Source organism: Helobdella robusta (assembly GCF_000326865.2).
Source record: "Helobdella robusta unplaced genomic scaffold HELROscaffold_1, whole genome shotgun sequence".
Taxonomy (NCBI): domain Eukaryota; kingdom Metazoa; phylum Annelida; class Clitellata; order Rhynchobdellida; family Glossiphoniidae; genus Helobdella; species Helobdella robusta.
Window position 1 is genome coordinate 8151314 of NW_008703570.1, and position 27380 is coordinate 8178693.

At 30.4% G+C, this 27380-nt stretch overlaps 5 protein-coding genes across 5 annotated transcripts; 2 read left to right on the forward strand and 3 right to left on the reverse strand.

Moving 5' to 3' along the window:
- The first annotated feature begins 542 nt into the window (after window positions 1-542).
- Window positions 543-3229, forward strand: HELRODRAFT_105471 (hypothetical protein). The gene is made up of 6 exons (XM_009011142.1): window positions 543-873; window positions 1145-1297; window positions 1684-1799; window positions 2119-2346; window positions 2427-2551; window positions 2671-3229. Exons 1-6 carry the CDS (start codon window positions 658-660, stop codon window positions 2862-2864), a joined length of 1032 nt encoding a protein of 343 aa, XP_009009390.1. The 5' UTR covers window positions 543-657; the 3' UTR covers window positions 2865-3229.
- A 237-nt stretch (window positions 3230-3466) lies between these two features.
- Window positions 3467-4627, reverse strand: HELRODRAFT_159249 (hypothetical protein; the record flags this gene model as incomplete). Its single annotated transcript, XM_009011143.1, has 3 exons — window positions 3467-3769; window positions 3848-3975; window positions 4591-4627. The coding sequence occupies 3 exons, from the start codon at window positions 4625-4627 to the stop codon at window positions 3467-3469; spliced, it is 468 nt and encodes a 155-aa protein (XP_009009391.1).
- A 363-nt stretch (window positions 4628-4990) lies between these two features.
- HELRODRAFT_159250 (hypothetical protein) lies at window positions 4991-6403 on the reverse strand (the record flags this gene model as incomplete). The annotated part of the gene is made up of 3 exons (XM_009011144.1): window positions 4991-5148; window positions 5413-5502; window positions 6130-6403. 3 exons carry the CDS (start codon window positions 6401-6403, stop codon window positions 4991-4993), a joined length of 522 nt encoding a protein of 173 aa, XP_009009392.1.
- A 5811-nt stretch (window positions 6404-12214) lies between these two features.
- HELRODRAFT_152299 (hypothetical protein) lies at window positions 12215-13087 on the forward strand (the record flags this gene model as incomplete). Its single annotated transcript, XM_009011145.1, has 3 exons — window positions 12215-12313; window positions 12732-12857; window positions 12953-13087. Coding segments are annotated over 3 exons (360 nt in total), but the record flags the coding sequence as incomplete, so codon positions are not given.
- Window positions 13088-15493: 2406 nt separating this feature from the next.
- Window positions 15494-25671, reverse strand: HELRODRAFT_187950 (hypothetical protein; the record flags this gene model as incomplete). The annotated part of the gene is made up of 24 exons (XM_009011146.1): window positions 15494-15860; window positions 16009-16198; window positions 16320-16510; window positions 17073-17195; window positions 17269-17364; window positions 17487-17658; window positions 18084-18214; window positions 18341-18422; window positions 18629-18804; window positions 19356-19424; window positions 19855-19975; window positions 20064-20146; window positions 20300-20372; window positions 20976-21049; window positions 21112-21182; window positions 21249-21316; window positions 23107-23132; window positions 23441-23509; window positions 23674-23866; window positions 24040-24224; window positions 24515-24640; window positions 24853-24948; window positions 25026-25206; window positions 25529-25671. 24 exons carry the CDS (start codon window positions 25669-25671, stop codon window positions 15633-15635), a joined length of 2967 nt encoding a protein of 988 aa, XP_009009394.1. The 3' UTR covers window positions 15494-15632.
- Between the last annotated feature and the right edge of the window lie 1709 nt (window positions 25672-27380).

Below are 27380 nucleotides of genomic sequence, written 5' to 3' on the forward strand. Positions count from 1 at the left end.
CTCTTCCCCAGAACAAGAATAAGAATTATTTTTAAAATTCTGTTTAAAATGTAGTTAAGTAAAGCGGAAATGAGCAGAAAAAGTCGTTAACTTAAGATTTTCGAAAATCATTCCATTCCACCAAAAAGAAATTAAAGGGTAATAATAAGGGGAATCAAACAATAATAAGAAAAATTAGCAAAGTAAAAGCATATACCGACAACATAATGCAGTCTCTTCCTTCACAAATTAAACGCATGAAGTTACATGAAGGATGCGCACCACCTTTCATCCGTGAAGTTGACTTCATGAGTAGCAAAGTTTTTAAATTGAAAAGCTCAAACATCTAATTTCTTAGAATTCGCGCATCGAATTATTTACACATAATTATTTGCACATTCTATAATTTTATAAGTAAAATACATTTCAATTGTAAAATCGTAAAAGTGTGGTGTCGCCGATAACTTGGTTGAACCTTGCCTTGTTTACTTTGGACTCAACATAACATGAAACACAACATAAGCCATTTACATTAAAGGCTAGGTTTTATATGTATTATAATACATAAATGTCGCTTTGATATTAAATTATTCTTGATATTTATATATTGTTAAATAATTAAATATTTAAGTAATTCGCACAATATTTACGTACGATATATACTTGTACTTTAACAAAATGATAAATGTGAGAGAAAGTTCGCGACGAGCTAGCACCCGAGTAATTGAAAATAAAAAAATGAATTCATTCACCATACAAACTCCTTGCATTGAAAGTGTTAAATTAGCGAATATAGTTGAGGATGCCAATGAATGTAATGTGTACTTGAAATTGGAAAATATACAGCCAACTGGATCGTTTAAGATCAGAGGAATTTCAAACATGATCCTTAAAGTTTGGTAATTTTTTATTGTGTTTCAAAATTTGAAATGGTATAACATATTTGGATAATAATACTTTATTTTATTATAAAATTATAATTAAATGTTAATCAGTGTTAATGAAATGAGCTGAAAAAAATTGAGTAAATGTTTAAAAATGCATATGCTTTAGTATTTTTTAAAATTTATTTTATTTATATTGCAATGATTTTGTTTCATAAAATTTTTGAATTAAAAACTGGCAACAATGGAGAAGTAGTTTAATAACCGCCAAAATTACTAAGGAACTTGAGAGGGGTAAGGTTCGTTTGGTGGCATCATCAGGTGGAAATGCAGGTCTGGCCGCTGCTTATGTCACCAAGAAATTGAACGTCCCTTTGGATTTGTACATTCCAATCAACACCAAAAAGGAAATGCTGGAGAGACTGAGGGCAGAAGTAAATAATTTATTCAATCTAATTTCTTCTGTGAAATTTTTATGACAGATACTCATAGAAAACTAAGAATGAATGCATATCAATATTATAAATGCATTTAAAGTGCATATAAATTCATAAATATTGATTGACAAAAGATATGCTTTTAAATAAATGAAAATAATTGTGATGAAAGAGAGAGAAAGGGAGAGAGAAAGAGAAGGAGAAATTAATTTAGAAAAGATATATAAATAATTTTTAGAAAAAAATTACATTCAGAAAAGATATAAAACAAAATAAATAACATCGAAACATTAGCACAACTTCAAAATTCTTTACTTATTATTAAATGTAATTAGATAGAATTAAAAGAGATTGTTTTTGATGAATTTTATTGCCATATATAGGGAGCAAATGTTATATTGCATGGTAAAGTGTGGGATGAGGCAGATGAAGAAGCAAGAAAAGAGTTGAGAGATCCATCAGTTGGATATATATCACCTTTTGATCACCCTGACATCTGGTACGTCTTCACTTGAAAGTATTATTGTATAAATTTTTGTTTGTTGTATTGAAACATTTTCTAAAATACTTTATCTCAATCTCAATTAACACTTTAGCTCATTATTTATAAACTCTTAAAATTCATTTTCAACTCTAATTTTGTTTATTGCTAATTTATTTCAATATAAATTAATTTGCTGGAAATATAATAAAGTTGAATAAATTTTTCAGTTAATATTAACACGTATAAAATATATTTATGCCTATTGAGTGTTCAGTTGTAAAAAAATTTTTATTAGTTAAAAATTATGTAACTTGAAATGATTATTGAAATTGAGGGAGGGACATTCCAGCTTGATAATGGAAGCATCTGAACAGATGTCCAAGAAACCTGACCTGGTCATTCTTTCTGTGGGTGGAGGTGGCTTGTTGTTGGGCGTGTCCAGAGGAATGGAAGCTGTCGGGTGGAATGATGTTCCGATTTTGGCTATGGAAACTGTGGGAGCTGATTGTCTTCATCAAGCACTATTGGCAGGAAAACTGATAAAATTACGATCTATTACAAGGTTGTTATTGCTCATCTACCACAAGCATATTTATTTAGTTTTATGTTACGCTGTAAGTCCTAATAAACATTTTATAACAGCATTGCTTCTAGCTTAGGAGCATTAATGGTGGCTGAAGAGGTTTTAAAGATTTCAAAGCAGAGAAAAATCATATCGAAAGTGGTTACTGATGAGGAATGTGTTGAGGCAGTTTGTCGATTCTTGGGTAAATGTACTTATTTGACTCGGCGTAAAAAAACTTTAAAATAAAATAATAGTGACAAAATTATAAACATAAAGTAACTAAAAATAGATTGTTTGGAAAACTCTGGTGAATGTTTGCAGATGACCACTGCATGCTGGTTGAGCCCTCCTGTGGGGCATCGCTGGCAGCCATCTACGCAGGGATCGTGTCCGGCATGCTACCACAATTCAAATCGAACGCAAGGAAATTGAAAAATATTTTGGTTATTGTTTGTGGTGGGGTAAATATCAATTTAAATCAGCTCAACATGTGGAAAACTCAATTCTCTCTCTAATTATCCTATGTAATATTTTGTCCTGCGAAATTTGTACCGATGATTAAAATTTAAATTGTCGTTTAAGTCCTGTTGTACGTGATGCTACAAATTTAAAATAAATTTGTTTAAAATAAATATATATATAAATATTAAAGACTCCATCAGCTTTTGTTTCATGTGTTGTCTGGTGTGGCCTCTCTTCTGCACTTTCTTTAGTTTTGCGTGGGCTAAATCTGAATTTATTTGAACTATACAAATTTCAGTGATTAATTAATTGATTGGTTGAATGAATGAATGAATGATTGATTATAAAAAGATTTGAGGATTTAACTTGTTCGCAAAGCTTTAATAATTTTTTTCCAAATAAAAGTAAGCTTCAGTTGCTCACGTTTTTGTGTAATTGAAAATATGCTTTGAAGTTGATTTGTTGTAGAAATATAAAATGGCCAGTGTAAATTTTTCGAAAAAATTTCATTTACAGTCACGAAAACAAAAACTATAACAAATATCAATATAAAAGATGAATTGCTTTAAAGATTACCTACTTCATATTTAAGTATTTCTATGTAATATTTGCCGTTCCTGCTTAGTGTTTCAATACTAAATTACTTAGCTTCAATTTACTGTCTTGTTCTAACCGAAGTGTGATTCACCAACAAATCAGTTTTTGTACGTTTCCCATTATTTTTCCACTTTCTTTTGTCACCACCTTCAACTTGTTTCAGTTTTACAGCCAATAAAGTTAGTTTAGCCATGTTATCCCGGTACTCGTGCTCCTTGCATGTTATCGTAACGGAATCTCCACTGTTTAGGAAAGCATTTCCGTCAATGTAAATTCTTGCCTGACTCGTCTCCGTTGTCTCAAAAAATATTCCCCGCCATTGATCCATCGGTTGCCTACTTGGCCTTTTTGAATCGAATATCTAAAGGTTAGTAAAATCAATAAATTAGTAATAATTTTCATAAAAATTTCTTTTTCTAAAGTAACCCAAAAAACTGACGATTGTGTTGTCCATGTAGCAACGAAGTGTTTGGTTTTGAACCCACGTAACGTACGTTCCGTAGATGGCGTTCTTTTCAATTTTCAATTCACGTGGAATCACAAAGATTCTATTCTCACATACAGACTCTAGTTTTACAAAATTTTATTTTATCAAGATATTGTTTATAGAATTTTAAAAATTAATTTTATTTTCAGTTATAGCCTGACCGTTTTGAGATACGACGAAGTGTTCACATTAATAATTATAATTTGTGAGTGTAATAAAAAGAATTTTATTTGGTAGATGCTGGACTTGTGTTGATAATTTTTGCTGCAGTTTAATAAGATCTATGAACACAAAAGGGCGTGAATAGATACACATTTTCAAATCTTTCGAAAATTTATGAAACAGCAGGATGAAATATTTTCAAGCATCATTCATCCTTGCAACCATCCTTATGCTTATTGGATTTCATTCAGGAAAATAAGCAAAATAAATTAAATGATTTCATTGGAGTATATCGCAAAAAGTGAACCGAGGTTTATTTGACGTTTGTTACGCGAGGGCTTGGCTCGGTACTATCCGTCCGTAACTATCACACGCCATTTGCATACTTTCAGAATAACGCGGTTACGCATGTTCTAGAAGACTGGCTCAAGTTTGTGATGTAAAACTAATGACACGTTAGCGTTACTGAGCTTCTTTGGGCTGGCTAAAAAGTTTATTCAAAAAACAGATAAGTTACCGAAAAAAATACTTACTTAAAACAACTAAAAATAAATAAAATTTTTCAAACATAATTTATCATAAACACTAGTTTGTTTGCTACCCTAATATAAAACAGCGCGTCACACACAAAATATTTTATTTGCTTTAAACTAAAATATTCAAACATTCTTGGTTACTAACTTACTTATTTTATAATTATATTAACTTCAATTTTTTTTTATAAAATTCTACATATACTTTTCTAGTTTTAATTTATTTAAAAACAATTCGTTTTTTTCAAATGTGCAATGTATTGATCGTATGAAATAAACATCGACAATAATTTTTATTTCACTAAATCTTGAATACAAAAAAAATGGGCTCAGATCATTATTTCAAAATACTTTGCTAAAAATTTTTGAGGCGTAAACCATCTTCGTCCAAGTATTGCTTTTATTCAGGAATTTTTATGAGAAGGTGGCTGTAGAAATCATCGCTAACGACGTGGCTGGTCAAGTAATCGCCAACGTTCTGCTGGTTTGCTTCGGCGGTTTTCTCGCAGGTTGACCCGTCCTCTTTTCTTTCATGTCCATCTCTCTTCATTTTATTCACTGGTTTTGTAAAAATTAATTCAAATAAATGCAAGAACGTGAGTGTTTTGATTTTTTTTTTTATAGAAAACAGAACAAACGCATAATCAAGCAATTCTACAATGCAATTATATACACCAATAATATTAATTAATTTTACTGAAGTTCTCATTTTTTGTTTAATTTCTGTTATTTGAATATGTAACATAATACAATTGTCATATATGTATAAAAATAATTTATAGTTTTATATGTATAAATAAGCATGGAAACTTATGTACCAACCCATGATGGCGAGGGCAAAGATGAGGAAGATTATGAGACCGCACATGGCAATTATGATGTTAACTCCCAACATGCTGAACCAGTTTGAAGCTAAGTTCATAAAATAATAATTTTCATAGTTGATAATAATAATTGATATTAATAATCTCAAAAAGAAAATCCTAAACCTTTGTCTAAATTATTGGTAAATAACAACTTCAAAACTCAACGAAGCATAAACAAATTCTTGAAACTTAAACTCAGTATAAAAAAAATGTAGTAGTAATAATTAATAGTAATATTTAATGTGTCCAACACCTTACAACCGAACAAATTGAATCGCACAGAAAGCCAAAACCTATCAAAACAGCTGCTAATAGCAGATAAGTTAAGTCCACAACACAAGCCTTCAATGTTTTCAATGTTGCCTAGTTTTAGTGTGCATGCGTTTTGTAGTAGAACTTACACGAGTAAGATAAAGTAATTTTATGGTATTCAAAGTTAAAATTAAAATTTAATACTTAAATTTTTACAATTTAGAAAAATGGAAAGTATATAGGACCCAAGTAATTTAAATACGTCACGTCTGTCCTCCCCACTTCCAACGATTTGCTATTTTTTGAATCCATTAACGGCTGGAAAGTTGTTGCAACTTCAAAAAAAATTAAAATATTTTTCAAATAATTGAAATAATTATGTTAATAATAATAATAATTATTATTATAATAAGAAACTCACTTTGCAGCGTTTCTTTATTATAAATAGTTATTAGGATGCAATAATTCTTGCCGTCAAAGTCGCAGTGCCACATGTACAATCCTTCATCTGAGGTAGTGAAATTAACCACGGTAAGACCGTTTCCAAGTTTATTCAGTTTTATTTTGCCTTTGTATTTGTCCAGTATCGTATCGTCAGTAACTATGATGTCTTGCACGTGAATTCGCCTGAAAGTATATTTTTCATCGGCACATTTTTCATCCAACGTAACATCGGATCCGTAAGATGTTTTCATTTCTTTATGATCGCATACCAAACTTCGTTCAATCGACAGACCCATGAAAATATGTATCAACAGAAAAACTAATATATTTTTTATCAGCACCATTAAAACTTTTTAACGTTTAGACGAATTAGAAAGAAAGTTAAAAAAATTGTAAAAAATTGATATCTACATGCTCATATCTGCAAGCAGGTAGTGTTATTATATAAAAAAACGGAATAAAAAAAACTACAATCTTCTGATGTCTACATCCGTTTTCTTTATCTGTAATTAATTTGAAAATTAGGAAGCATGGTAATTAAGTTTAAAATTAACCTTTTTGTCATTGTTTATTATTACTACTAGAGCAAGCATCGTATTCTCTATTTTCACCAACAAAAAAGATTAAAAGCAAAAAAAAACCCTTCTTTATTGAAGGTACACACAAATTTTAACACATACAAAGAATACAAGAGTGTAAACACGCATGCAACATTGAGGCTCATAAATAAAAACACAAGTATGTACAAATGTGCGAGCACATTATTAAGAACAGTCATAAAAGCGACCATTTTGCCCCAACTCGTTTGTTAATTTAGTTTATGGGTCTTCCAAAGAAGGGCGTTTGATGACATTTTGTAAAATACAAAAAACATAACATTTTTGTAACAATGAAAAATATTTTGTTTAATATAAATTATAAATCTTATCATTTAGATTGCCATACATTACAGACAATCACTTGATTATGAAGTTACATAGAAAATGTTACAGGCACAAGTAAGCCAAAACTAAACCTAACATATTTAAAAATTGGATGAGGAATAGAGACATCTCCTCGATTAGTGAAAGTAAAAGTTGATAAATGATTAAACGAATAAAAGAATGTAAGTTAAGTAAGTGAATAAATAAGTTGATTGATTGATTGATTGATTGATTGATTGATTGATTGATTGATTGATTGATTGATTGATTGATTGATTGATTGATTGATTGATTGATTGATTGATTGATTGATTGATTGATTGATTGATTGATTGATTGATTGATTGATTGATTGATTGATTGATTGATTGATTGATTGATTGATTGATTGATTGATTGATTGATTGATTGATTGATTGATTGATTGATTGATTGATTGATTGATTGATTGATTGATTGATTGATTGATTGATTGATTGATTGATTGATTGATTGATTGATTGATTGATTGATTGATTGATTGATTGATTGATTGATTGATTGATTGATTGATGATTGAACAAATTTAATGAATAAACGAATTAACCAATTAATATGTGAATGAATGAATTAAATGAATGAAAGAACGATTAAATAAACAAATTAATAACTGAATTACTTTTTTGAAGATTAAAAACAATACATTTTTCATTTCTTGAGTCAGTAAATTATTTTTTTAAGATAATGAATTGAATATTACTTATCATTATATAGTTTCTACTATTGTAACGCGTGCTAGAACATCATGCTTTTTATTTTTGGCCACAAGGTACATCAAATATGACGTGTCGATTTTCTCCGATCTGCAGGACTATGCTTTAAAAAGTTGCTATACTCACTGGGGCATTTTTTTGCGCAATAAATTTTTGCAGTAAATAAATAAATCCTATTTAAATTTGCTCTTTGAAAACGTTGACGTTGAATATAAATGACGTTGAATGTTTTCGAAAAATTAACAGCCGATTAAATGGAAGTTTTAATTTTTGCGTTAATTTTCCATTTTCCACCATACATAAGTAAACATTTTAAACGTTAATTATACAATATTGTTTGAGAGAAGTCAAACTTAAATTATTTATTAATAGGAACAAGTCCAACAGAGGAGATTGTGAGAATTGAATATGCAACTGGAAGCAACCGGCCGATTCATCAACCAGATTACGAGGTTTCTCTCATAACATTTTTTTTATGTTACCAAATTTCATTGTTGCTTAAAACTTAAAACTTATTTTAACAATAACTAAAAAAATCAATTTTCATCTTAGGATCCATATTCTTTGATCAAAATAATTTGTTAATTGGTTTGATACGTGGTTTGGTTATTTCTAAAAAGCTGCTAGTAAAACACGTGGACGTAATAGTTGATTATTACATTTACTGAAATGAAACCAACAACAACTGACGATAAAATATTGCAGACGTTTCAGAAGGAAGGTGTGTTGCTTCTCTCAGTGCACCAACCAAATAATATGACCCACCGTCTGAGACTGCGCCGTTCCAGGTTCCACAAAATTTTTTCAAGAAATATGATATTTCAGATTCATATGATAAGATATAACATATTTTGATTTTAATATTTACAAAAATTTTCCCGAAAAAATATTATACTAAATTTTTAAATAATTAGTTCGTCAACTGGAACTAACTACCAACTTAAGGCTAACTTAAATTTTTTCCAATCTGTTAAAAAAGTTCAAATAGAGTTTCTTACAATTCACATCAAAATTCAAAAATTTAACTTAAATGTTTAACGACAATGCATAAACGCCCCAAAATTTAATTTTAAAACTATTGTGAATATTCTACAAAAAATATGAAACAGAAAAAGTAATTTATGTTATTAATTTTTTTACTTTTTCAAGATCTTTGTTATCAAGAGAATATGCGGAGTTTTCGGTTGGAAAAAATGGAACAAAAACTTTAACAAAAGTTTGATTATAATTGATTGTAAAAATTAAAATAATTAAAATTTTCATTATTTGAAATTAAAACCAAATTATTATTATTAATTGTTTGATGAATACATTTTTCTCATCACGTCTAAAATGTTTTCAATAATCTATCTGCACTACCAATTGAACTCAGACGATACAATTTATTGTCAGCTTTTAACAAATGCTTGAAAATCATTTCTTTGTAGATATTACACTTCATGTGCCTATGAAGCAAATTTATTGTTGCCACGTTACAAATTGAAATTGCTATACGAATATGAAAAATTTTGAAAAATTAAAATTATATACCATTAATTTTATTATCCTTAATATTATTATTGTTGCTAAAATTTTGAGTATTATGAAAGTCGCCACAGAATTGTTATTACTCTGGAATTGTTGAGGAATACGAACATTCAATGGCAGCTTTCAGCTTTTGCAAAGGTGTCCAGTATGTATCTAACCTCTCCAAATTTATTAGCTGTTTAACTTTTAAAACTTGTAATAAAGAAACCGAAGTGTCTCATTTTCACCATCAAGCTTTGACATTTGCAGTAAAATTGAATTTGCAGAGGATTCTTCACGGCGAACAACATGTACAACATTATGCCGAACACTGCGAACAACCAGTACACTGAAGCGATGATGATACTCGGTGATGAAACGAACAATCCTCATTTAGGTGTTATCTTTTAATTATTTGCGTATTTATTTTTGAATATCTTTGTGTGTGTGTGTGTGTGTGTGTGTGTGTGTGCAGTCGTGTAATATTTGACAATGAGAATAACTTTTTGTAATTGAGACAGTTGATAATGTAGTTTTTAACTTTTAACTTCTTTTTGCGCGCTGTTCTCTATGCATATTCCATTACTCTAAAAATACCTTAGTTATCAACTACTATTTTGAAAATACTTTTTTTTATATATGCTCATCCATATATGTATGTATGTATATATATATATATATATATATATATATATATATTATAAAACTTGTTTCATGTTTTACTAGATGAAAAGTTTTCTACAAAGGCATTCAAGGAGGCTTCAAAGAAAAAAAGAGTAAATTTGATTAGGCGTTTCTTTCATTTTTAGCGTAAATTTTCATTATCCCGTTCATCCGTAGATCGCCAACACCTTTTTTGAAGAGATTGACGACAGGAACTTCAAAGCCATAGAGATCTACGTCGTTAATGACTACTCGCAGGTCAATTCATCTTCTAATTTCATCGCGCCATTTAAATAAAAGTATATGTGAGAATAATCTAAAAGAATTTTTTATTTCAGTATATAAAGCACAAAAAGGACATTCAAGTTGTGGTAGATAGAGCCAAACAAATTATCAACATAGCCAATATGGTTTGCTTTATTTAAAGATACTTTTCAACGCACACACATAATTCAAATATTTGTATATTTTATTTTAGGATTTGTTTATATGTAATTAAGATGTATTTGAATAATTTATAGGGATAACAATAACATAGAATGAAACCAGCAGATGTTTCAGGCGCAGAGACTTTACATAGTTTTGAAAGGGATGGAAAGCTGGACATCGGAAAAAATGATAATAACAGTTTCAAAAGGGTCAGAAGCGCTTTTAACTCAATGGTTTGATTACAAGGCTAAGTACATTGAGCCTGTGGTTATTAACCATGACACGACATTCCTCTTCATGTTAGTGAGCTCACTTTTTACACAGCTTTCCCTAATCCAATTATCACAAAAATGATTCTCCTCCAATTTGTAAATATATAAACCATACCTAAAAACAATTTAAAAAACAAACAATTACGATAACTGTTTAAAATGATGTAAAAATATTTTAATCTTTACTTGAGTCTTACTTGAACATAATCGTCTGTAACCCTCAGGATTTGCACTGACATGTACCCTACAAATTTTCTTTCTTTGATTTGTTTGTCTCCTTTATTAAATTTGCTAGTATATGCAAAATAACAATTGGTTTTAATTCATTTGGTCTCCAAACCCTTTTGAAAATTGGCAAACATGGCAGCCTTAGTCGTTGTATTTTTGATAAAACTACAATAAAATGTGAAACGCATTCATTTCCTGCATTTTTCTATTGGTCCTCAACAATTTTTTTTTAATTTTTTCTAAAATTCTTCAAAAACAAAAAAAAACCACTTTAAATAACTTCTGTGCTTGCTGTGTATCCAAACATTTAATCCGCACAAATTTCCAATATTCACGCAACACATCTATTTTATTAAGTAACCATTATTTCAACGGAGTGTACGGTGTGTCTGACGTAGGTCTCATGTGCAGGAAGGATATGTCGGGAGGCTGGGTCTCAGTGAGTTTGTGTATGTTTGTGTGTGTATGTTTGTGTGTGTGTGTTTGTGTTTGTGTGTGTGTTTGCTGTGTTTATTTGTTTGTGCCTGTGTCTAATCTGTAAGTATATGGCACGAATAAAAAAAATTCCGATTTCAGAATTTTTTTCTTGGATCAATGTATAAATTTGCATTAAAAACATTAATATGTGTTAAGGAATTTATTTTGAATTTTTCAAATTTGCCAAACATTAGTTAGGGGATAAAAAAAAATTTATGAAAAAACATAATATTTAATATTTATAAATTAACATACATACACACACTAACACTCACCCGTACAAAAACTTACAATTGAAATACATGAAGGATTTCAAAGAGGAAACACTCCTGGCAGGAGCAACATTGGCCCACGAGATGGGTCACGTGCTGGGACTGTATCATTACACCGACTATCCAAACTGCGTCTGTCTTTTCCATCACTGCGTAATGAATGGCTGGGTGCGGTAAGTTTTGTCATCACAATTTTGTTGCCGCGATTTCATTTTCAATTTTGTTACAAAGAATGAGTTTAAGTTGGTTTTGTAAAAAATTACATGACTCAAAACAATGGTTAAATATTTTTGATCTTATTCCTAATGTTTTGCAGCATTTCGCATGAATACGGATTCGCCAACTGCACTGCTGATCATCTTTTAACGTTGGTTCCCACTCTTCCGTGTTTAGATAATGACGTCATTCTGAGCCACTACGACCAGTGTGGCAACGGATATGTGGATTTTGATGAAGATTGCGACTGCGGCAAATTGCCGAATAAAGTAGAATAAATTGAAAAATTAAATGATAATGATCAACTCATGTACGTATTTTTTTCAGCGCTGTTCAATCAAATGTTGCGATAAAAATACTTGTAAATTTACGCGAAACGCCAAATGTGCTAGCGGGCTTTGTTGCAACCTTAATACTTGTCAAGTTTGTTGATTGTCACAATTTTTCGCCTTAAACATTTTACCCGTTATAAATTTTTTTAAAATTTGAATTTGTTGAAGTTTCAATTTGTTACCAACAAATGTATTGGTTTTTATAAATTTTCAGCATGTTATTTATTTGTTTTGAATTAAATTGAAAATTTTCATCCATAGAAAAGAAATTTAAACAAATCTTTACCATTTAAAACTTAAGTTTGAATAGCGTAAGCATGAATTTTTCTAAATTATTTCTCATTCTCATAACTCACATAAGTTTCTTTGAGATATTCTGGCAATAAATGATGTATGATAAACATTAGAAGTGACAATGAGAACAGAGCTTACAATTTTTTGAACGGTTAATTTATCAACTAGATTATTCGCTAGTAAAAAAACAATCATTAAAATGTAAATTTTTTCAGTTAAAAAAAAATTCACTTTGTCGAGAAGCTGCAGGCGAATGCGATGTTGAGGAGGTGTGTGACGGTGCATCGAACCATTGCCCAGTAGACAGGCACGTGAACAACACTACACCATGCCAAGTTGGTGTCTAATATTTCGGTTCCAATTTGTTTGGTAATTGTGTAATGTAGATTATTATGATTCCGTATCGTTCAATGAGAAAATTTATTAATTGGAACAGGGTGGTGGTTTTTGCTTCGATGGAGAATGTAACAGTCACGACAAAGCCTGCCAAGCGTTATACGGCAATAAGTCGATTTCAGCTCCCGAACAATGTTACCAAATGAATATGAATGCTACCAAGTTTTATAATTGTCGTTTTTTAAAGGACTCTGGAGATGGTGTAGCTATACCTTGCGAAGTTGAGTGAGTTGAAATTTCAATATATTTGACGGCAGCTATTATTTTCAATAATATTCAACATGTCTTTTACTTTCATGCAGAGACATATGGTGTGGAAGCTTACACTGCACTGCAAGGAATGGTGGACGAATGGATATTTATGATACGACAATTATCACGTTCGAAGCAGATGATGTTGAGCTTGGCTCCGTACATTGCGTTTCAGTCTTTTATCCCTTTTGGCCTGATGTTGTAAATTATGGATATCCGCGAGATGGCACAAAATGCGGAGAAAATAAAGTGATAATTTTTAAAACTTTTTTATACAATTTTTTAGACAAACAATAAAATTTCTCTAATAATATAAACAAATGTAACAAATTTATTCTTTACAAATAACAAGATAAAGCTTACAAAAATGAAAAATTTAAAAAGAAAAACGTTTGTGAATAAAATTATTTGATCCTTTTTTTTGAACCTGTCAGATGTGTTACAATAAAAAATGTTACAACATAGAAGACATCAAATCGGAAAAATACACTACTCCTAGACCTCCAGTTTCTCCTCGTTCCAGAAATCCAACACCACGTAAAAGACCGTCAGTTGGATCAGCTGATCCTATCTTTATTCCAAAAAAATGTCTGGAACAAGGATTGTTTGTCTTTTTAAGTTACGAATTGTTATTTAAAATTTTTTAAATAACTTAGTTTTGTTTAGTTCATTTGTTGATTGTACTTTGCACTTTGAAAAATTTGCAATTCAAGAATTTGCTAAACTATTTGTTCTTCTCGTTATATCAAACACCAAATTTGATATTAAAAAACATTATCAAAAACCCAGCATTAACGAAAATTATGTTTAAAATGATGAAATTGAAAAAAAAATTTTAAATTTAGCAAAACATCTTCCAAACCTTTGTTTTTTCATTTTAGATTTGTCAAGATAATTAACAAAATGTTGAACATACATAATAGAGAATTTTTACTTAAAATATTATCAAGCAAGAAAAATATATTCAAAAAATAATAAATAGTCAATAATTTTGTATGCAAAGTTGCAACGTCTCAATTCGAAATTTTCAACAGACTTTGTTTCAACAGATTTTGCTATCGCTTGACTAGAAACCATTGAATGATAACAGCGTCTATCGACTAACTTTGCTTAATTGACTTTGTCTTGGTTGTTGCTTTAATTGACTTTGTCCTGTTTTATGACTTTACGATGATGCTTTGAAGTTGTAATTAACTTTGAGTGACAGAGAATTTGATGCAGTCTTTGTTTATGCAGTCTTTTTTTTATCAACAAAGGTTCCATTACAAGTTTGGTCCACAACACTGTCTGATCAAGTACAGATAAGTCGCTTACAACTATTTCATTCAAAAATTTTGGTTCATAACACTAACTGAATACGTAACGTACATTGCTTCCACTAATTCATTCAAAGAAGGCTTCAAATAAAATAGACTTGAGTTTGGATGATTTGATAAAATTAAAATAATCGCAGGACAAAACAAGTGGAGGGAATCAAAAAAAGATTCAATGTTCCACCCGGAAAATTATGAGGTAACAAGAACAAAGCCCAGAATCATTTTGGTATACTACCTAAAAAAAGTTACAAAACCACAACCAGACAGGCGTTTTGTCTGACGAACGCAATTTCCGAAAAATCCTAAATTTTTTCAACCTTATTATTTACACCGGTGCAACCAGTGCTGAAAACAAACACTAATATGCAAGGCGCAACAGTAGACACTACAATTAATTTTTTAGGAAGCAAAAATGAGCCACTTTTCACAAGTGGAAAATTTCAAAAAAACAGGTTAAAACAACCACACTCACAAAAATTGACTAAACAAGAGCTGAAAGCTGATTTGGAAAGTTATTGTAATTTAGTCAACTGTTCAATCAGTGCCAACCATATTTTCAAATAAGAACGCACATTTCCAAAGCAAAAAAGAAAATCTAACATCGAGCGAGACTATATAAAAAACGACTGACTAAAGAGCAGCTAGACGCTGAATTGGATGATTATTTTAAACGAAAAAACTGATTTTATTTCATCTAAGGAATTTAGGCTCCTATAAGAATACGATATATTTAAAATATTTTGAATCTGTTTATAGCTGATATTACATATGTAATAAAGTAATGCCGTTTGCATACGTTTTGTGTCACGTTAACAACATCAGTTTAATATTATAAATAAAAATACCTCTTCTACAGTTTTTTATATTTTCTATTAAAGTAACTGAGATATCACAACACTTTATTTCAGATTTTAATAAATTTACTTAACCAAAAAGTAGGCATAGATTGTATTTATTACGTTAACTTTGACAGTAGTTTTAGTATTTTTTTTAGTAATAAAATATTTGACAGCCTATCAAAACGAAAAACGGCAATCGAATGAGCAATCATTTTTTAACCAGTTAACAAATTTGAAAAAGCTCAAAGCATTTAAATAATTTTTTAAAACCAGTGAAATATTAAAAAGGATCTGAATTTATTAAATGAGTAGATTAGTCAAACATAACGTTGAAACAGATGTTGAAATAAATTAGTAAAGGTTGTTTATTGAAATTTAAAAAAGCAGAATTTTTATGGTCACGATTTTTACTATCTTCATAATCTTCGGGAGTTTCCGATTTTTCATCGGACTTTTCAACGTTTGGCAATGGTCGAGGAGTTCGTTTAGGCTTACTTTTTGGAACATTTTTCAGATTAATGCACTGACTTTCGTAGCATATCTTTTTCAAAGTGCATATATTCACCAATACAAAAATTACACTACTTGTAACAGTTATAAAGCAATGGTATTATCGATCATGAATATTTTTTTGAAAAATGAACGACAAAACTGAACATCAAATAAATCTTCTTTTAAAAATTGCAAACCATTCCATTTCCGCATTTAGTTCCATCTTCCACGTAACTTGGATTATCAACGTATGGAGAATAAATCATGAAAGTAGAAACACATTTGGATTGATCTGGCAGTTGGCTACTGAAAATTGTGGCAATCCCAAATCTCATGCTGTTCTTGTCGTCTGGTCCATCGCAAAATAATGTACCACACATAGCATTTCTGTAGGCACAATAAATATGCCATGTTTTCAGAGTAGTGTTATTATTATGATTATTATTATTTCAAAAATTGAACGAGATAAATTATTTTTAATAAGAGATTGAAACTTAATGCGTTTAACTGTTTTTTACAAGGAATTGGTTGATTTTTAACGATATCGAACTTGCAGTTGTTCTGCGTTTGATTGGGTCCTTCCAATGAGTTGGTGTCGTAACACTTGAGTGAGGCACCTTTCGTTAGCTTTGTACCCCACAAAAACTGACAGGATCGATCGTAAGTTCGACAGATTCCTTTGTAACAGTAAAAATTACTCTGAAATGGAGCAAATCAGATATCAGTTAGTAATGTTAACGTCATATCACACAAAATTAATTTGAGATATACACTTTAAAACAATGTGAGCGTTATTCAGATTACAAGAAAAATCATTTTGAGTGGGTAATAATATATTTTAGTTATATTGTAAAAAAAGGCAATAATATTGAAGCCCACAAAAAACTGAAAATATTTTTTTCGATTATCGGTTAAATGTAAAAATTGGCGAGATTTATATTTTGTAGAAGTGATTTATTTTAGCTAAAAAATTGGGCGAGGGTTACTATATTTTGTTATTGTTAACAGGTAGTTTTTTTATCCCAATAACACCTATTAATTTATTCTTAAGAATATTCAAATTATTCATTATTTATAATAATAATAATATCCATTTTTATGATATCATATCATATTTTATCATCCAATATCATTTTATTTGTTTCGATGTTTTTTTAAAGAGTCTCACATTGCTATATTTGTGACGAAGAAGAATGAAAAAGTAAATTGTTAGACTACATGATGTGATTATTATTACAAGAATCTATGACATAAATCGAACCTGACAGACTTTGCCATCGTCAAATTTTTGATCAGGACAGAGATTTGAGGAGCCATCGCATTTATCTTCAATATCACACTCCTCATCGTATAAATTTCGGCACACAATGTCTTGTTTTTTCAACTTTAGAAAAAATCGTCTCTAATAAAACTCAGACTTGAGAGTGATATAAAAAGAAAAAAGATGTCTTACATACAATGCAACTTATGAGATCGCAACACAGTCCTGTGGCACAATTACTGCCTGCACTCAATTTGCATGTCTCTCGCACGCAACATTTCCAGTTGCAAACCTTGTAATTCAATCGACAAAACATTCAATGTTGAATCAAAATATTAGTTATAAATTTTTTTCAAATTTTGCCAGCAGTATAATTGAAAAAAAACCAAAAAAACTCTTAAAAATCGTTCTGACACTTTCTGGCAGGTTTCCACAATCGCATTCTTCATTTATGTCCAATATTCCGTTACCACATTTGGCATCGTTGATGAATTCCACGGGCATGAAGAGGCAGGTCTGCAGACTGATGACGTACTTTATCTTTTCCTTAGAGCAACTTGACCACTCGTAGTTTTTAAATCCTTTCCTTCAAATAATATTACAAGGTTTTCCAACGGCTATAAAATTTTTGAAAATTTTATAACAAAAACAGATGCTACAGACTTTCACATATCCCTTATCAACAAATAATATACGTATATGTATAATTTGTATAAATTTATAAATATGCTCATATTATATAAGTTTTAATTAGTTATAATATTATTTTTCATCATAATGTGAAAGCGAGCAAAAATTTAATTTGAAAATAAAACATCGAATGAGAGTTCAGTTTCAAAAATGAAGTCCTTTAAAAATTAAAAAATAAGACATTGATATTTTTCTCATTTTTTAATTTGCGTTGATCACGTTAACTAAAAATATTTATTTTAAACTAACACAGGGACTGCCCAAAGCTAGCTGGAACAAACAAATTAATCGTAAAAGCGTAATTTATTTGAAAAAAAGTACGTTGCTTTTGTGTCCATGACACAGTGCCCGGTACACTGGCAGCCGGGCACGTCCTCGTTGTGCTTCATGCCGAATGTGTGTCCCAACTCGTGCGTGAATGTTATGCCAATCTCGTAAGCCGATTGCATTGTCTTTTGAAACATTTTTTATTATTTACTATTTAAACGGTTTCAATTTTTTCATTGAAACAAATTTTTTTTACAGCAACCGGAGATACTTTCCCTGTTGCAGATGTATTATAAGAGGTTACTACTAACTGTGAGCCAGCCGCCAGATGATCTCGGGAAGCACATACCGTACATTTTGGCCGCTCCCATTGTTTTGGAGAAAACGTGTTTACTGTGCAAATTTCCTCAAATCATTTTTTAATCAGTTAACATATTTGAAAACGCACAAAGTATTTGAATAATTTTTCAAAAACAGTGAAATATTAAAAAAAATATGTAAGAATATTAAATGTGTAGATCAGTCAAACATTACTATATTTCAAAAGAGTAAGCAGTTATCATATCGAGGAAAACAGTTACGAAAATCACTGGACTAACGTCACCAGGAAAGTGATATCATGTTGGATGACAAATGGATAGATGTGTTTGTAAGTATAACTACACCAAAACTCAGTAAAGTCATTTGCAGTGGCGTTTTCTCTTAGTTCTAAAGTATTTTGGTTCCAGTATTCGATTCCAACTATAGCAACCAACACATCGAGCATCTGATAAAACTTGATAAACGCGATAACACCAGTTAACGTTAAAATTAAAAAAAATCACAAGCAACATTCTAATGAGTTTTATTCTAGAAAAAATTTTTGTATTTGAAATGCCACGAATTTTATTTATTACCGTGTTAGCAACGTTGACGATGGTTTCAACTTTTGTTCTTGAAACTGCAAAACTTCTTTTGTTTCCCACAAACTTGAGCAAATTAATGTCAATGTATAAATACTTTCACATTGTGTAGGTAAAATTTTCTATAATTTTCGCAGTATGCTAGTAAACTCTAACTTTAGCCATAATCATAATCAAACTTTCTTTATTACATTTGAATGTATTATTATCTTTATTATTATTTGTTTATTTAACTTTTATCCACCATTTATTTTTTTTTATATTGATCAAAATCAACGTTTCACTTTAATTACATTGTAAATTAGTGTACAATTTTCAGTACTTGCTCATTTTTTAATGTTCATTTAAGCGTGTTGAATAAATGATATTAAAAATATGGGCCGGCATTTTGCAAAAATGATGGTGCTCATAACGCAAAATTAACCTCATTGAAATCAATGACAAAATATATCTTCGCCACACGAACTTTCCGATCCAAGACATTGATTCTACTCTGATGATGAAAATTCGATGAAAAATGTTGATTTAAAATGAGAACGCTAGTTGTGAGTGAATCGAAGAGTTAGGCATAAAAACATGTACTTCTCGGGCCATCCTTGGAGCTGGCATGTTTGCTTCGTCGTAACCTGATGTTTCTACATTTGTTCCTATTAAATTGTCACTAATTTTTATCATCATTTCATCGCTTATTATTACATTTTTTTTACAATTTCCAGATCAGAGGCGTTGACAAGGGAGATTTTGGCAAGGGTTAAGATTATGTTTAGCAAAATCTATATATAAATTTTAGTTTTTTGAGCTACGCCATTGCTTTGAAATATATTTTTAAAAATTTTTATATTTTCAAAATTAAGACTAAGAAATAACACCATAAAAAATGCATGCAACAAAAACTTACGGCACGTCCAATTAACATGACCAACTCGATTCTCATTTGAAATATAGGCAGAATTGTACTTGAGACTCAGGCTCAAACCACCAGAACTTATTTCGTACGCTGATTCATTGCCGGAGAAAAATCCACTGAAATGATTTTTTCCAAATCTAATTAGATCAATTCATAAATTGATTACAATGATTGTAAAATTCAACAGAAATCGGATATTAAAATGATGTAACGTAAGAAACGCACTTGATGCCGTTGCAGAGGTTGACGAAGGCGACGCGTGATCGATCGTTGTCCACATGTCCCTTGTAGTTGCAATCAAATCTACCCTGCAAATTCAACAAAAGTGACATAACGCAAATTAAAACTTTATGGGTTATTTTAAAAATAAATTGTTTCCTTTATAACTTTAAAATTTTTGGTAGCATTCTGAAGTAAATTAATTTGTAATAGTAAAAATGGCACTAAAATTTGAGAATTACCGTATTAGGCAGAGGTTTTCGAATGCCATCTTCCTCTACGACATATTCCGTAAAACCTTTCGTAAACAACTGACTTGAGTTTAATTTATTTCATATTCATTAATTCAAAAAAAATATAATTTGAAACAATTATTATTATTGATATTTTATTTTAATTTCAAGTCTTGTTTTTTTTTGTTTTTTTTTTCTAAGCAAGTTGTGAGAAAATTATCGTCAACAGCCGATTAACAAATCTATTCAATTCCATTCAATTCAATATATCTATCCATTTTCAAGAAAAAATAATTAAGTCGATTTTATAAAGTTTGTAAATATTTCAGAAGTGCATTGCAAACTTTTGGCCAACGCGAGAAAATAATAACGTGTCAAGATTGAATGAATGAAGTTCCATTAGTAGAATGACGCGCTGAAAAAAGGTTAGTAACTGAAGTTTGAGTAAAACCAAAAGTTGGTGTGAACACAGTGGGATTTGTTTGTGTATGTAACAGTATTTCAAAAAAAACATACAAATAGTTGTGAAGCCCGGATTTGCAATTGAATCTTTTAGTTAAATTAATAATTAAAAAATTATAACAAGTAAATATAAAGATTTTGGTACGAAAAAAAAACAAATAACCCTAAGACCCATAATTAAATAAAAGTGTTGTCTACATATTTCGAATTAGTTCAAACTAACGTGTTCACATGCAAATTTAGCTGATATATAGCTTTCCCGTTCTCCACCAAATCAATGTTGAGAAATGAAAAATCCTGTATGAGAAACAGTTCCTGATACATCGGATTATTTTATCCATAATTAATGTTACGCTTACCAATAATAGTTCGTAATCCACTTCCTTTCCGGCTGCATCTTTGTAAACGACGTCAACTAACTTTCGCGTGCCTGTAACGACTTTTAAAAACACTCCTTGCATTAAATTTGAAAACAACAAGAACAGTTATTACCAACCTGGTATTAATATAATGTAGGATGTTAATGTAAAAGACACAATCATTTTTCTGATGCCAAGATCATTCCTGGAAAAAAAATTGAGACATTACCAAAATTTCTTTGATCAGATCAATTTGGGAATAATATTTTGAAAAATGTTATCTGTAAAAGAGCGAATAAAAATTTCAATAGCTATAATCCGTTCTGCATTATGAGAGTTTTCATTGTTGATGTTAAACGCAGACTTTTAATGATTATGAAATTTTTAAAAAAGAATAAGATACTTATAAAATGAAAAGTGATGTTAGAAAGAAGCAGGTTCAAATTTCTTTTGTAACAGGCTTGTGCAATTCATCGAAAGAAAAAGTTGACGCTTAGCATTCATATTTGACTATTTCATGGAGACCTTTTTCGAGCAGCCAAATTTAACATTATTAATTTCAAAATAAAATGTTAATATATAGAATTAAACAACCGTGAACATCTGATTCAAGCAGCCATGTAATTATTGTTGAATTTGAAGAATATATTGTAAACTTTTTACGAAAATAATCTTATTCTATTTTTTTGTTACGTTTCATGTTTTAAATTGTGCAAAAGTAGAAGTGATGTTTTTGTGTTGTGTTTGTTTACGAATATTATTATGAAATCATACATTGAGTAAATGTATATATATGTTCGACAGACGTTTATTTGTGAAGGAAAAAGCAAATCTTTTTCCTATTTTAATTCAAATCTGTAAATGTTCATTTGTGTAATATTGCAAAACGAGTTCTAAAATTTATAAAAAAGAGAATATAACAACAATATATAAATATAAAATTGTTGCTAGTATAATTTATGCGCGTGGTTAACATTCGAATAGTAATGAAATTTTTCAACCAATCTTTTTTGTCGCTTTTGAAATATTGACTTGTAACATTATCAATCGATGACAACAATTGAAATTTTTGCTTTTAAAATGTTGAAAACATAAAAAAGTCTTTTATTTATATTATCAATAATATTCATAAGCAAGTTCAATTTGTTTGAAAAATTGGGTGATAATAATTGAAATATAAATAAAATTTTCAGAAGAAATGAAAGGATTCGCAGAGGAAACAAAATTCAAGCTGCTCTGTTTCTGAAAATGAAATTTATTCGTAAAAATCTATGAATAAGTTAGAAAACATTTCAATGAATATTATCATGTAAATCAATCAACACACACACACACATACAAAGACTAAAACACATAAAAACACGACTGACGTATTTATTGTTCCACAGAGGGAATATATTCACGCAGCAAAAAGCATACACACAGACACATACACAGACGAAACCACAAACAGAGAAATATTAAATAAGAGAAAGACACACTTGACCGCAATTCATCACGACTGGTATGCAAAATATTTCAGACGAGGTAATCAGATCCATATGCAACCATTTTCGCATGTGAAACTAAGACGCCAGCGCACACAGCAAAATGCATACACACAGACAGACGAAACCACAAACAGAGAAATATTAAATAAGAGAAAGACACACTTGACCGCAATTCATCACGACTGGTATGCAAAGTATTACAGACGAGGTAATTAGATCCATATGCAACCATTTCCGCATGTGAAACTAAAACGCCAACGAGCAGGCACCTTCTCCTATATAAGGAGATGCAGCATTAAGCAGAAAAAAAAACTACAGAAGACACACAAGGAACTACACGACAGACGAGACGAGACGGGAAGAAGAACATAAGACACACACGAGTCTACTCGAGAGACGAGACGGAACAAGACGGGAAGGACACAACATAACTCACGCAACAGATAGGACTCAAGACATACAAATAGATTTTACTCGTAGCATTTATTTTATTCGTATATATCACCTTGTTTTGGAAAAAGAACTGTAAAACTAAAATGGGTGAGTTTGTGTTTAATTTGCTAAAAGACAATATTTTTTATCGTCGTAAATAACATAATAACTAAATCGCGTAAGTCATCAATTTAATTCGTCACCACTATACATTCGTTTAACGATAATCGAGTTTGATAGCGAGCATCACATCAGTGATCCGCTAAGTTCCCTGTTCCTATGTGGATACGGTATTCGTCGCAACATCAAGATAGAGAACCAGGACTATCTACATAATAACACAACATACAAAGAACCACATCCAATAATATAATAATAATATGTACGATTCTAAAACAGTAACCAACTTTTCTCATTCCTTGTTGCTTCGTCAACACAATCACAGGAACATCTACACATTCTCTCTTCAAACACATCTGGACGTTCAATTTTTTTAGAACATTATTTTATCTATATAAATTAAACAATTAAAAATTTTTAGATATTAATTTTATTTTATAAAATGCATAATAAATATTAGTAATTAAAAAATTTGTTAACGAACAAGCATCTTAAAAAGTTATATAAAAATGGAACAAACTTTGTTTGAACCACACTTTGATCCATCAGGAGCAATGCCAGGATTTCTAACACCGTCTTGGTAGGGGTAGAAAGCGGACGTGCAGGTGACGGAGTTGTTGAAGTTGTTGTGCAGAGTTAAGAAAGGTATGATGTTCATGTGCATTTCTGACTCTTTTATTCGGTTGCAAAACACAGTGCCGCACATTTTGTTTCTGTCATAAAAAAGATGAAGATTCCATATAAGAGTGAATGCTAACACAAACTATTAATTAGAGTAACTGAATTTTGCATATATAAAAATAATTTATGAATCTTTTATAATTATAATAATTAGCTAATTCATTCATTTTTTTCATTGCATAGGTTGAAAATACAAATTAACTACCTTTCATTGCACGGAACAATAACAGACGTGGCCATGTTGGCATAGCAATACAACAGTAGAGGATCGTAGTCAGGTGGCACCATGGAGTAGCAAACGTCATCGGAGGCCTTCACCCCTCCAGACCACATCGCCAAACATGCCCTGTCCCTGGTCACACACCCGCCATCGTAGCAGTAATGTTCTCCCTAGCAAAGGAAATGCTCTTCCTATTCAGTTATTGCAAATATCATTGTCTTGAAGTTTTGCGCAATTTTTGTGTTCAAATTTTATCAAAGATCTTGAAGAGAAGAATTTATTGCGAAGAATATATTGAAATAATAAATTCTTAACAAAATTTTTTTAATATTTTCATATCATAAATTAGAATACTTTATAAATGTTAGGTACAGATTTACAATGACTTAAAATTTGCCATAAATAATCAACTCTCCATAAATTAAAAAAGATCAATTTAAAGGCATGACGCATGACTAACTGAGCACATAAGACCATTATCTTGATGGACATTTGGTGGGCAAGTAGCCATGTTGCCATCGCATTTCTCATCCACATCACATTCGTCGTCTTTCGCTGGCCTACATATCGTTTCGTTCGTTTTAAACTGCATTTAAAAATTTAATTGAGACATTTTAATTTTGTATGAGGTGTAATACAAAAATTCTTTTGCGTTTAACTAGCTAGTATGAATATATAAACTACCGAAAGGATCTCGAATATTCACTATACTTGGACGACTAAGTTCATTTAAATTACACAAATAATTTAGCAAAGGGTCTTGCAAAATCAAAAGATGGAAAATCGCAAATGAATTACAGTGCACGTGGCAAGGTGACAGCAGGCCCCATCGCTACATTGGCTTCTTGACTTCAAACGGCACGTTCTTTGATCGCAACAGTTTGTCGAACACATCTTTTAACAAGTTATTTTTTTAAATTATTACATCATATAAATTTTGTTTAAAATTCTAGTGATTATTAAGTTTGCACATGTTTGGGAAGATTCCCACAATCGCATTCTTCATGGCCTTCAACAAATCCATTTCCACAAGAAACTTCATCTGCCTGCAATGCATCATCATCATCAACATCATCAATGCACGTGAACTTTCTTTTCAGCTCCAGCAGATGTTCCGCCGTACACTCTGCCCATCCTAAGCTCTGAGTGTTTCTGTCGTAATGTTTTATGTAGTTTGCATAAGTTGAAAAATCATAAATCCCAAAATATTATACAACTACGAGCAATATAGCAGGGAACAACGGAAAAAAACTTTTTGCGGATATCTTGGCATAAAGTAATCTGTCAAAGTAAATTTGAGCATGCTAATTTCAAACACCTAAACAGGTTTTTTTTACCAGGTCCCGTTTTTGAAATAACCCCGCTGTAAATATTCCAATCGTATCCACGATAACGTAATGATTGCAGAAGTGACGACATGTTTTCGTACGCTTCTTTCATATGTGTAGAATAGTCTACTGGTGTTGATGCCTACTTGTTTCTATTGTGAAACAGTACTGCCTTCAAACTAGTCTTTGACGAGTCGAAGAACAGCCGCAATTTTTCAAAAATGTGCTTACCTCCCAGATGCGACATAAGACCACCCACATCTTTGCAGTAGCAAATGCTACAACTCATTTCTAAGTACTAAGCAAGATCTTTATACTTGAGACAAAAATTCACTCTTGCTGTAGCCAGAGCAAGTAAGTTAGATGCTTATATATTATTAATAAAATGATACATATTATATATATGTATATATATATATACATATATGTTGGTAATAGAAAAAAAAATATACATATACATATATATAAAACAATAAAATGTCTAGTTTCTCTGACATTAATAAATTAAAAAGAAATATAAAAAAGTTGAACAATGTTGAAAGTAGTGTTAAATTTTTGAAATGTTGCGTTAGCAACAGTCTGTTACCAATATATATATATATATATATATATATATATATATATATATATATATATATATATATATAAAATTCTTATGTAATTTATATTAACATATATAGGGATTTATAAACATACAGTCATACACTCATAACAATAAATGAAATTTTTAATAAAATGATCATTGAGAAGAATGTGGGCTTCTTATTAACATTTTTCTCAAATTTGACGATATCTCAGCAATTTGACCTGATAGAGCCAAACAGTTTTCACGTTTGAAATCAGCATAAAAATCTGTTTAAGAAACAATTAATGGTATGGTATGGAGAATTTATATAGCGCCCCTCTATGTAAAACTCAGAGGCGCTGTTCGAGAAGCTGCCGGTCAAAAAAGTGATGATACTTAAGGACATTTAAGATATTAAAGAAAAATGACATTTAAGGTATCTAATACTTATTGTATAGCGCAATTTATAAACGATGACACAATCAACAGACATTTTTTAAGTTTTAATTTTTTTGAATATTTAGATGTAACAAAAATTAATATAGATACGAGTCTGTGAACTTGAAGAAGCCAGACATGATGCATTGGTGGTGGCTGCATGAACATCCGCCGTACGTTTCTACGTGGTTCAAACCGAAGATGTGACCCATTTCATGAGCCAATATCATTCCCAGGTTGTGCTCGAACTTTTTCAAATCCTACAAAGCGTTGTTGTTCAAGAACAAGATGTTAAAATAAAATAGCTTACTTTTGCAAGGTTTCAACCATTAAACGTTTCAAAAAATATATTATACGTAATCTTTTATCAAAATATAAAGAACTAAAAAGTTTTAAAGTTTTCACCACGTTTTTAATTTAACAATAGGTATTAAGTCAATTAGTTAAACTAATTTTATATTCAACACATAATTATACAAATGCGTATTTATAAATTCACCCCATAATGTACTGTTGTAAACATTAACGCTCGTTACTACCAGCACCAATGTTATAACTTTAAAGATTTCTATACTTCGAACGCCAGTGTTGTAGCATCCAACCATCGTCAAGTTGTCGTTATTCCATAGGTTCAAGATTCCCGATAGATGAACACAACTGCCTCAAACGCAAACTTGTTTGAAAGTTTATTCGAATGCCAACAGTAATAAAAACACTAAACTTATCCAAGCAATTACATTAATCACATTTACGACTTTGCTTCAAACCTCAATTTGTCTTCGCTATTCCTGCCCCTTATATACAAAAGACTTTGACAATCCAAGATTAAAAATATAGCAAAAATAACAAGATAACAACAGTTAGTTATAAAGCGTAATTCCAACATTCCGGCGGTTATAACAAAACATATTCATGATGTTTTTCGAGAGTCCAGTAAATAGTTTCTCTACTAGGTATTTCACTATTCTTTTCATTTTTTTTAGTACTATTATTAT

Coding starts and splice junctions, on each gene's coding strand:
- HELRODRAFT_105471 (XM_009011142.1), top strand. CDS start 658: ATGATAAATGTGAGAGAAAGTTCGCGACGAGCTAGCACCCGAGTAATT. Junction 1,800..2,118: donor TTTGATCACCCTGACATCTG/GTACGTCTTCAC, acceptor ATTGAAATTGAG/GGAGGGACATTCCAGCTTGA. Junction 2,347..2,426: donor AAATTACGATCTATTACAAG/GTTGTTATTGCT, acceptor ATTTTATAACAG/CATTGCTTCTAGCTTAGGAG.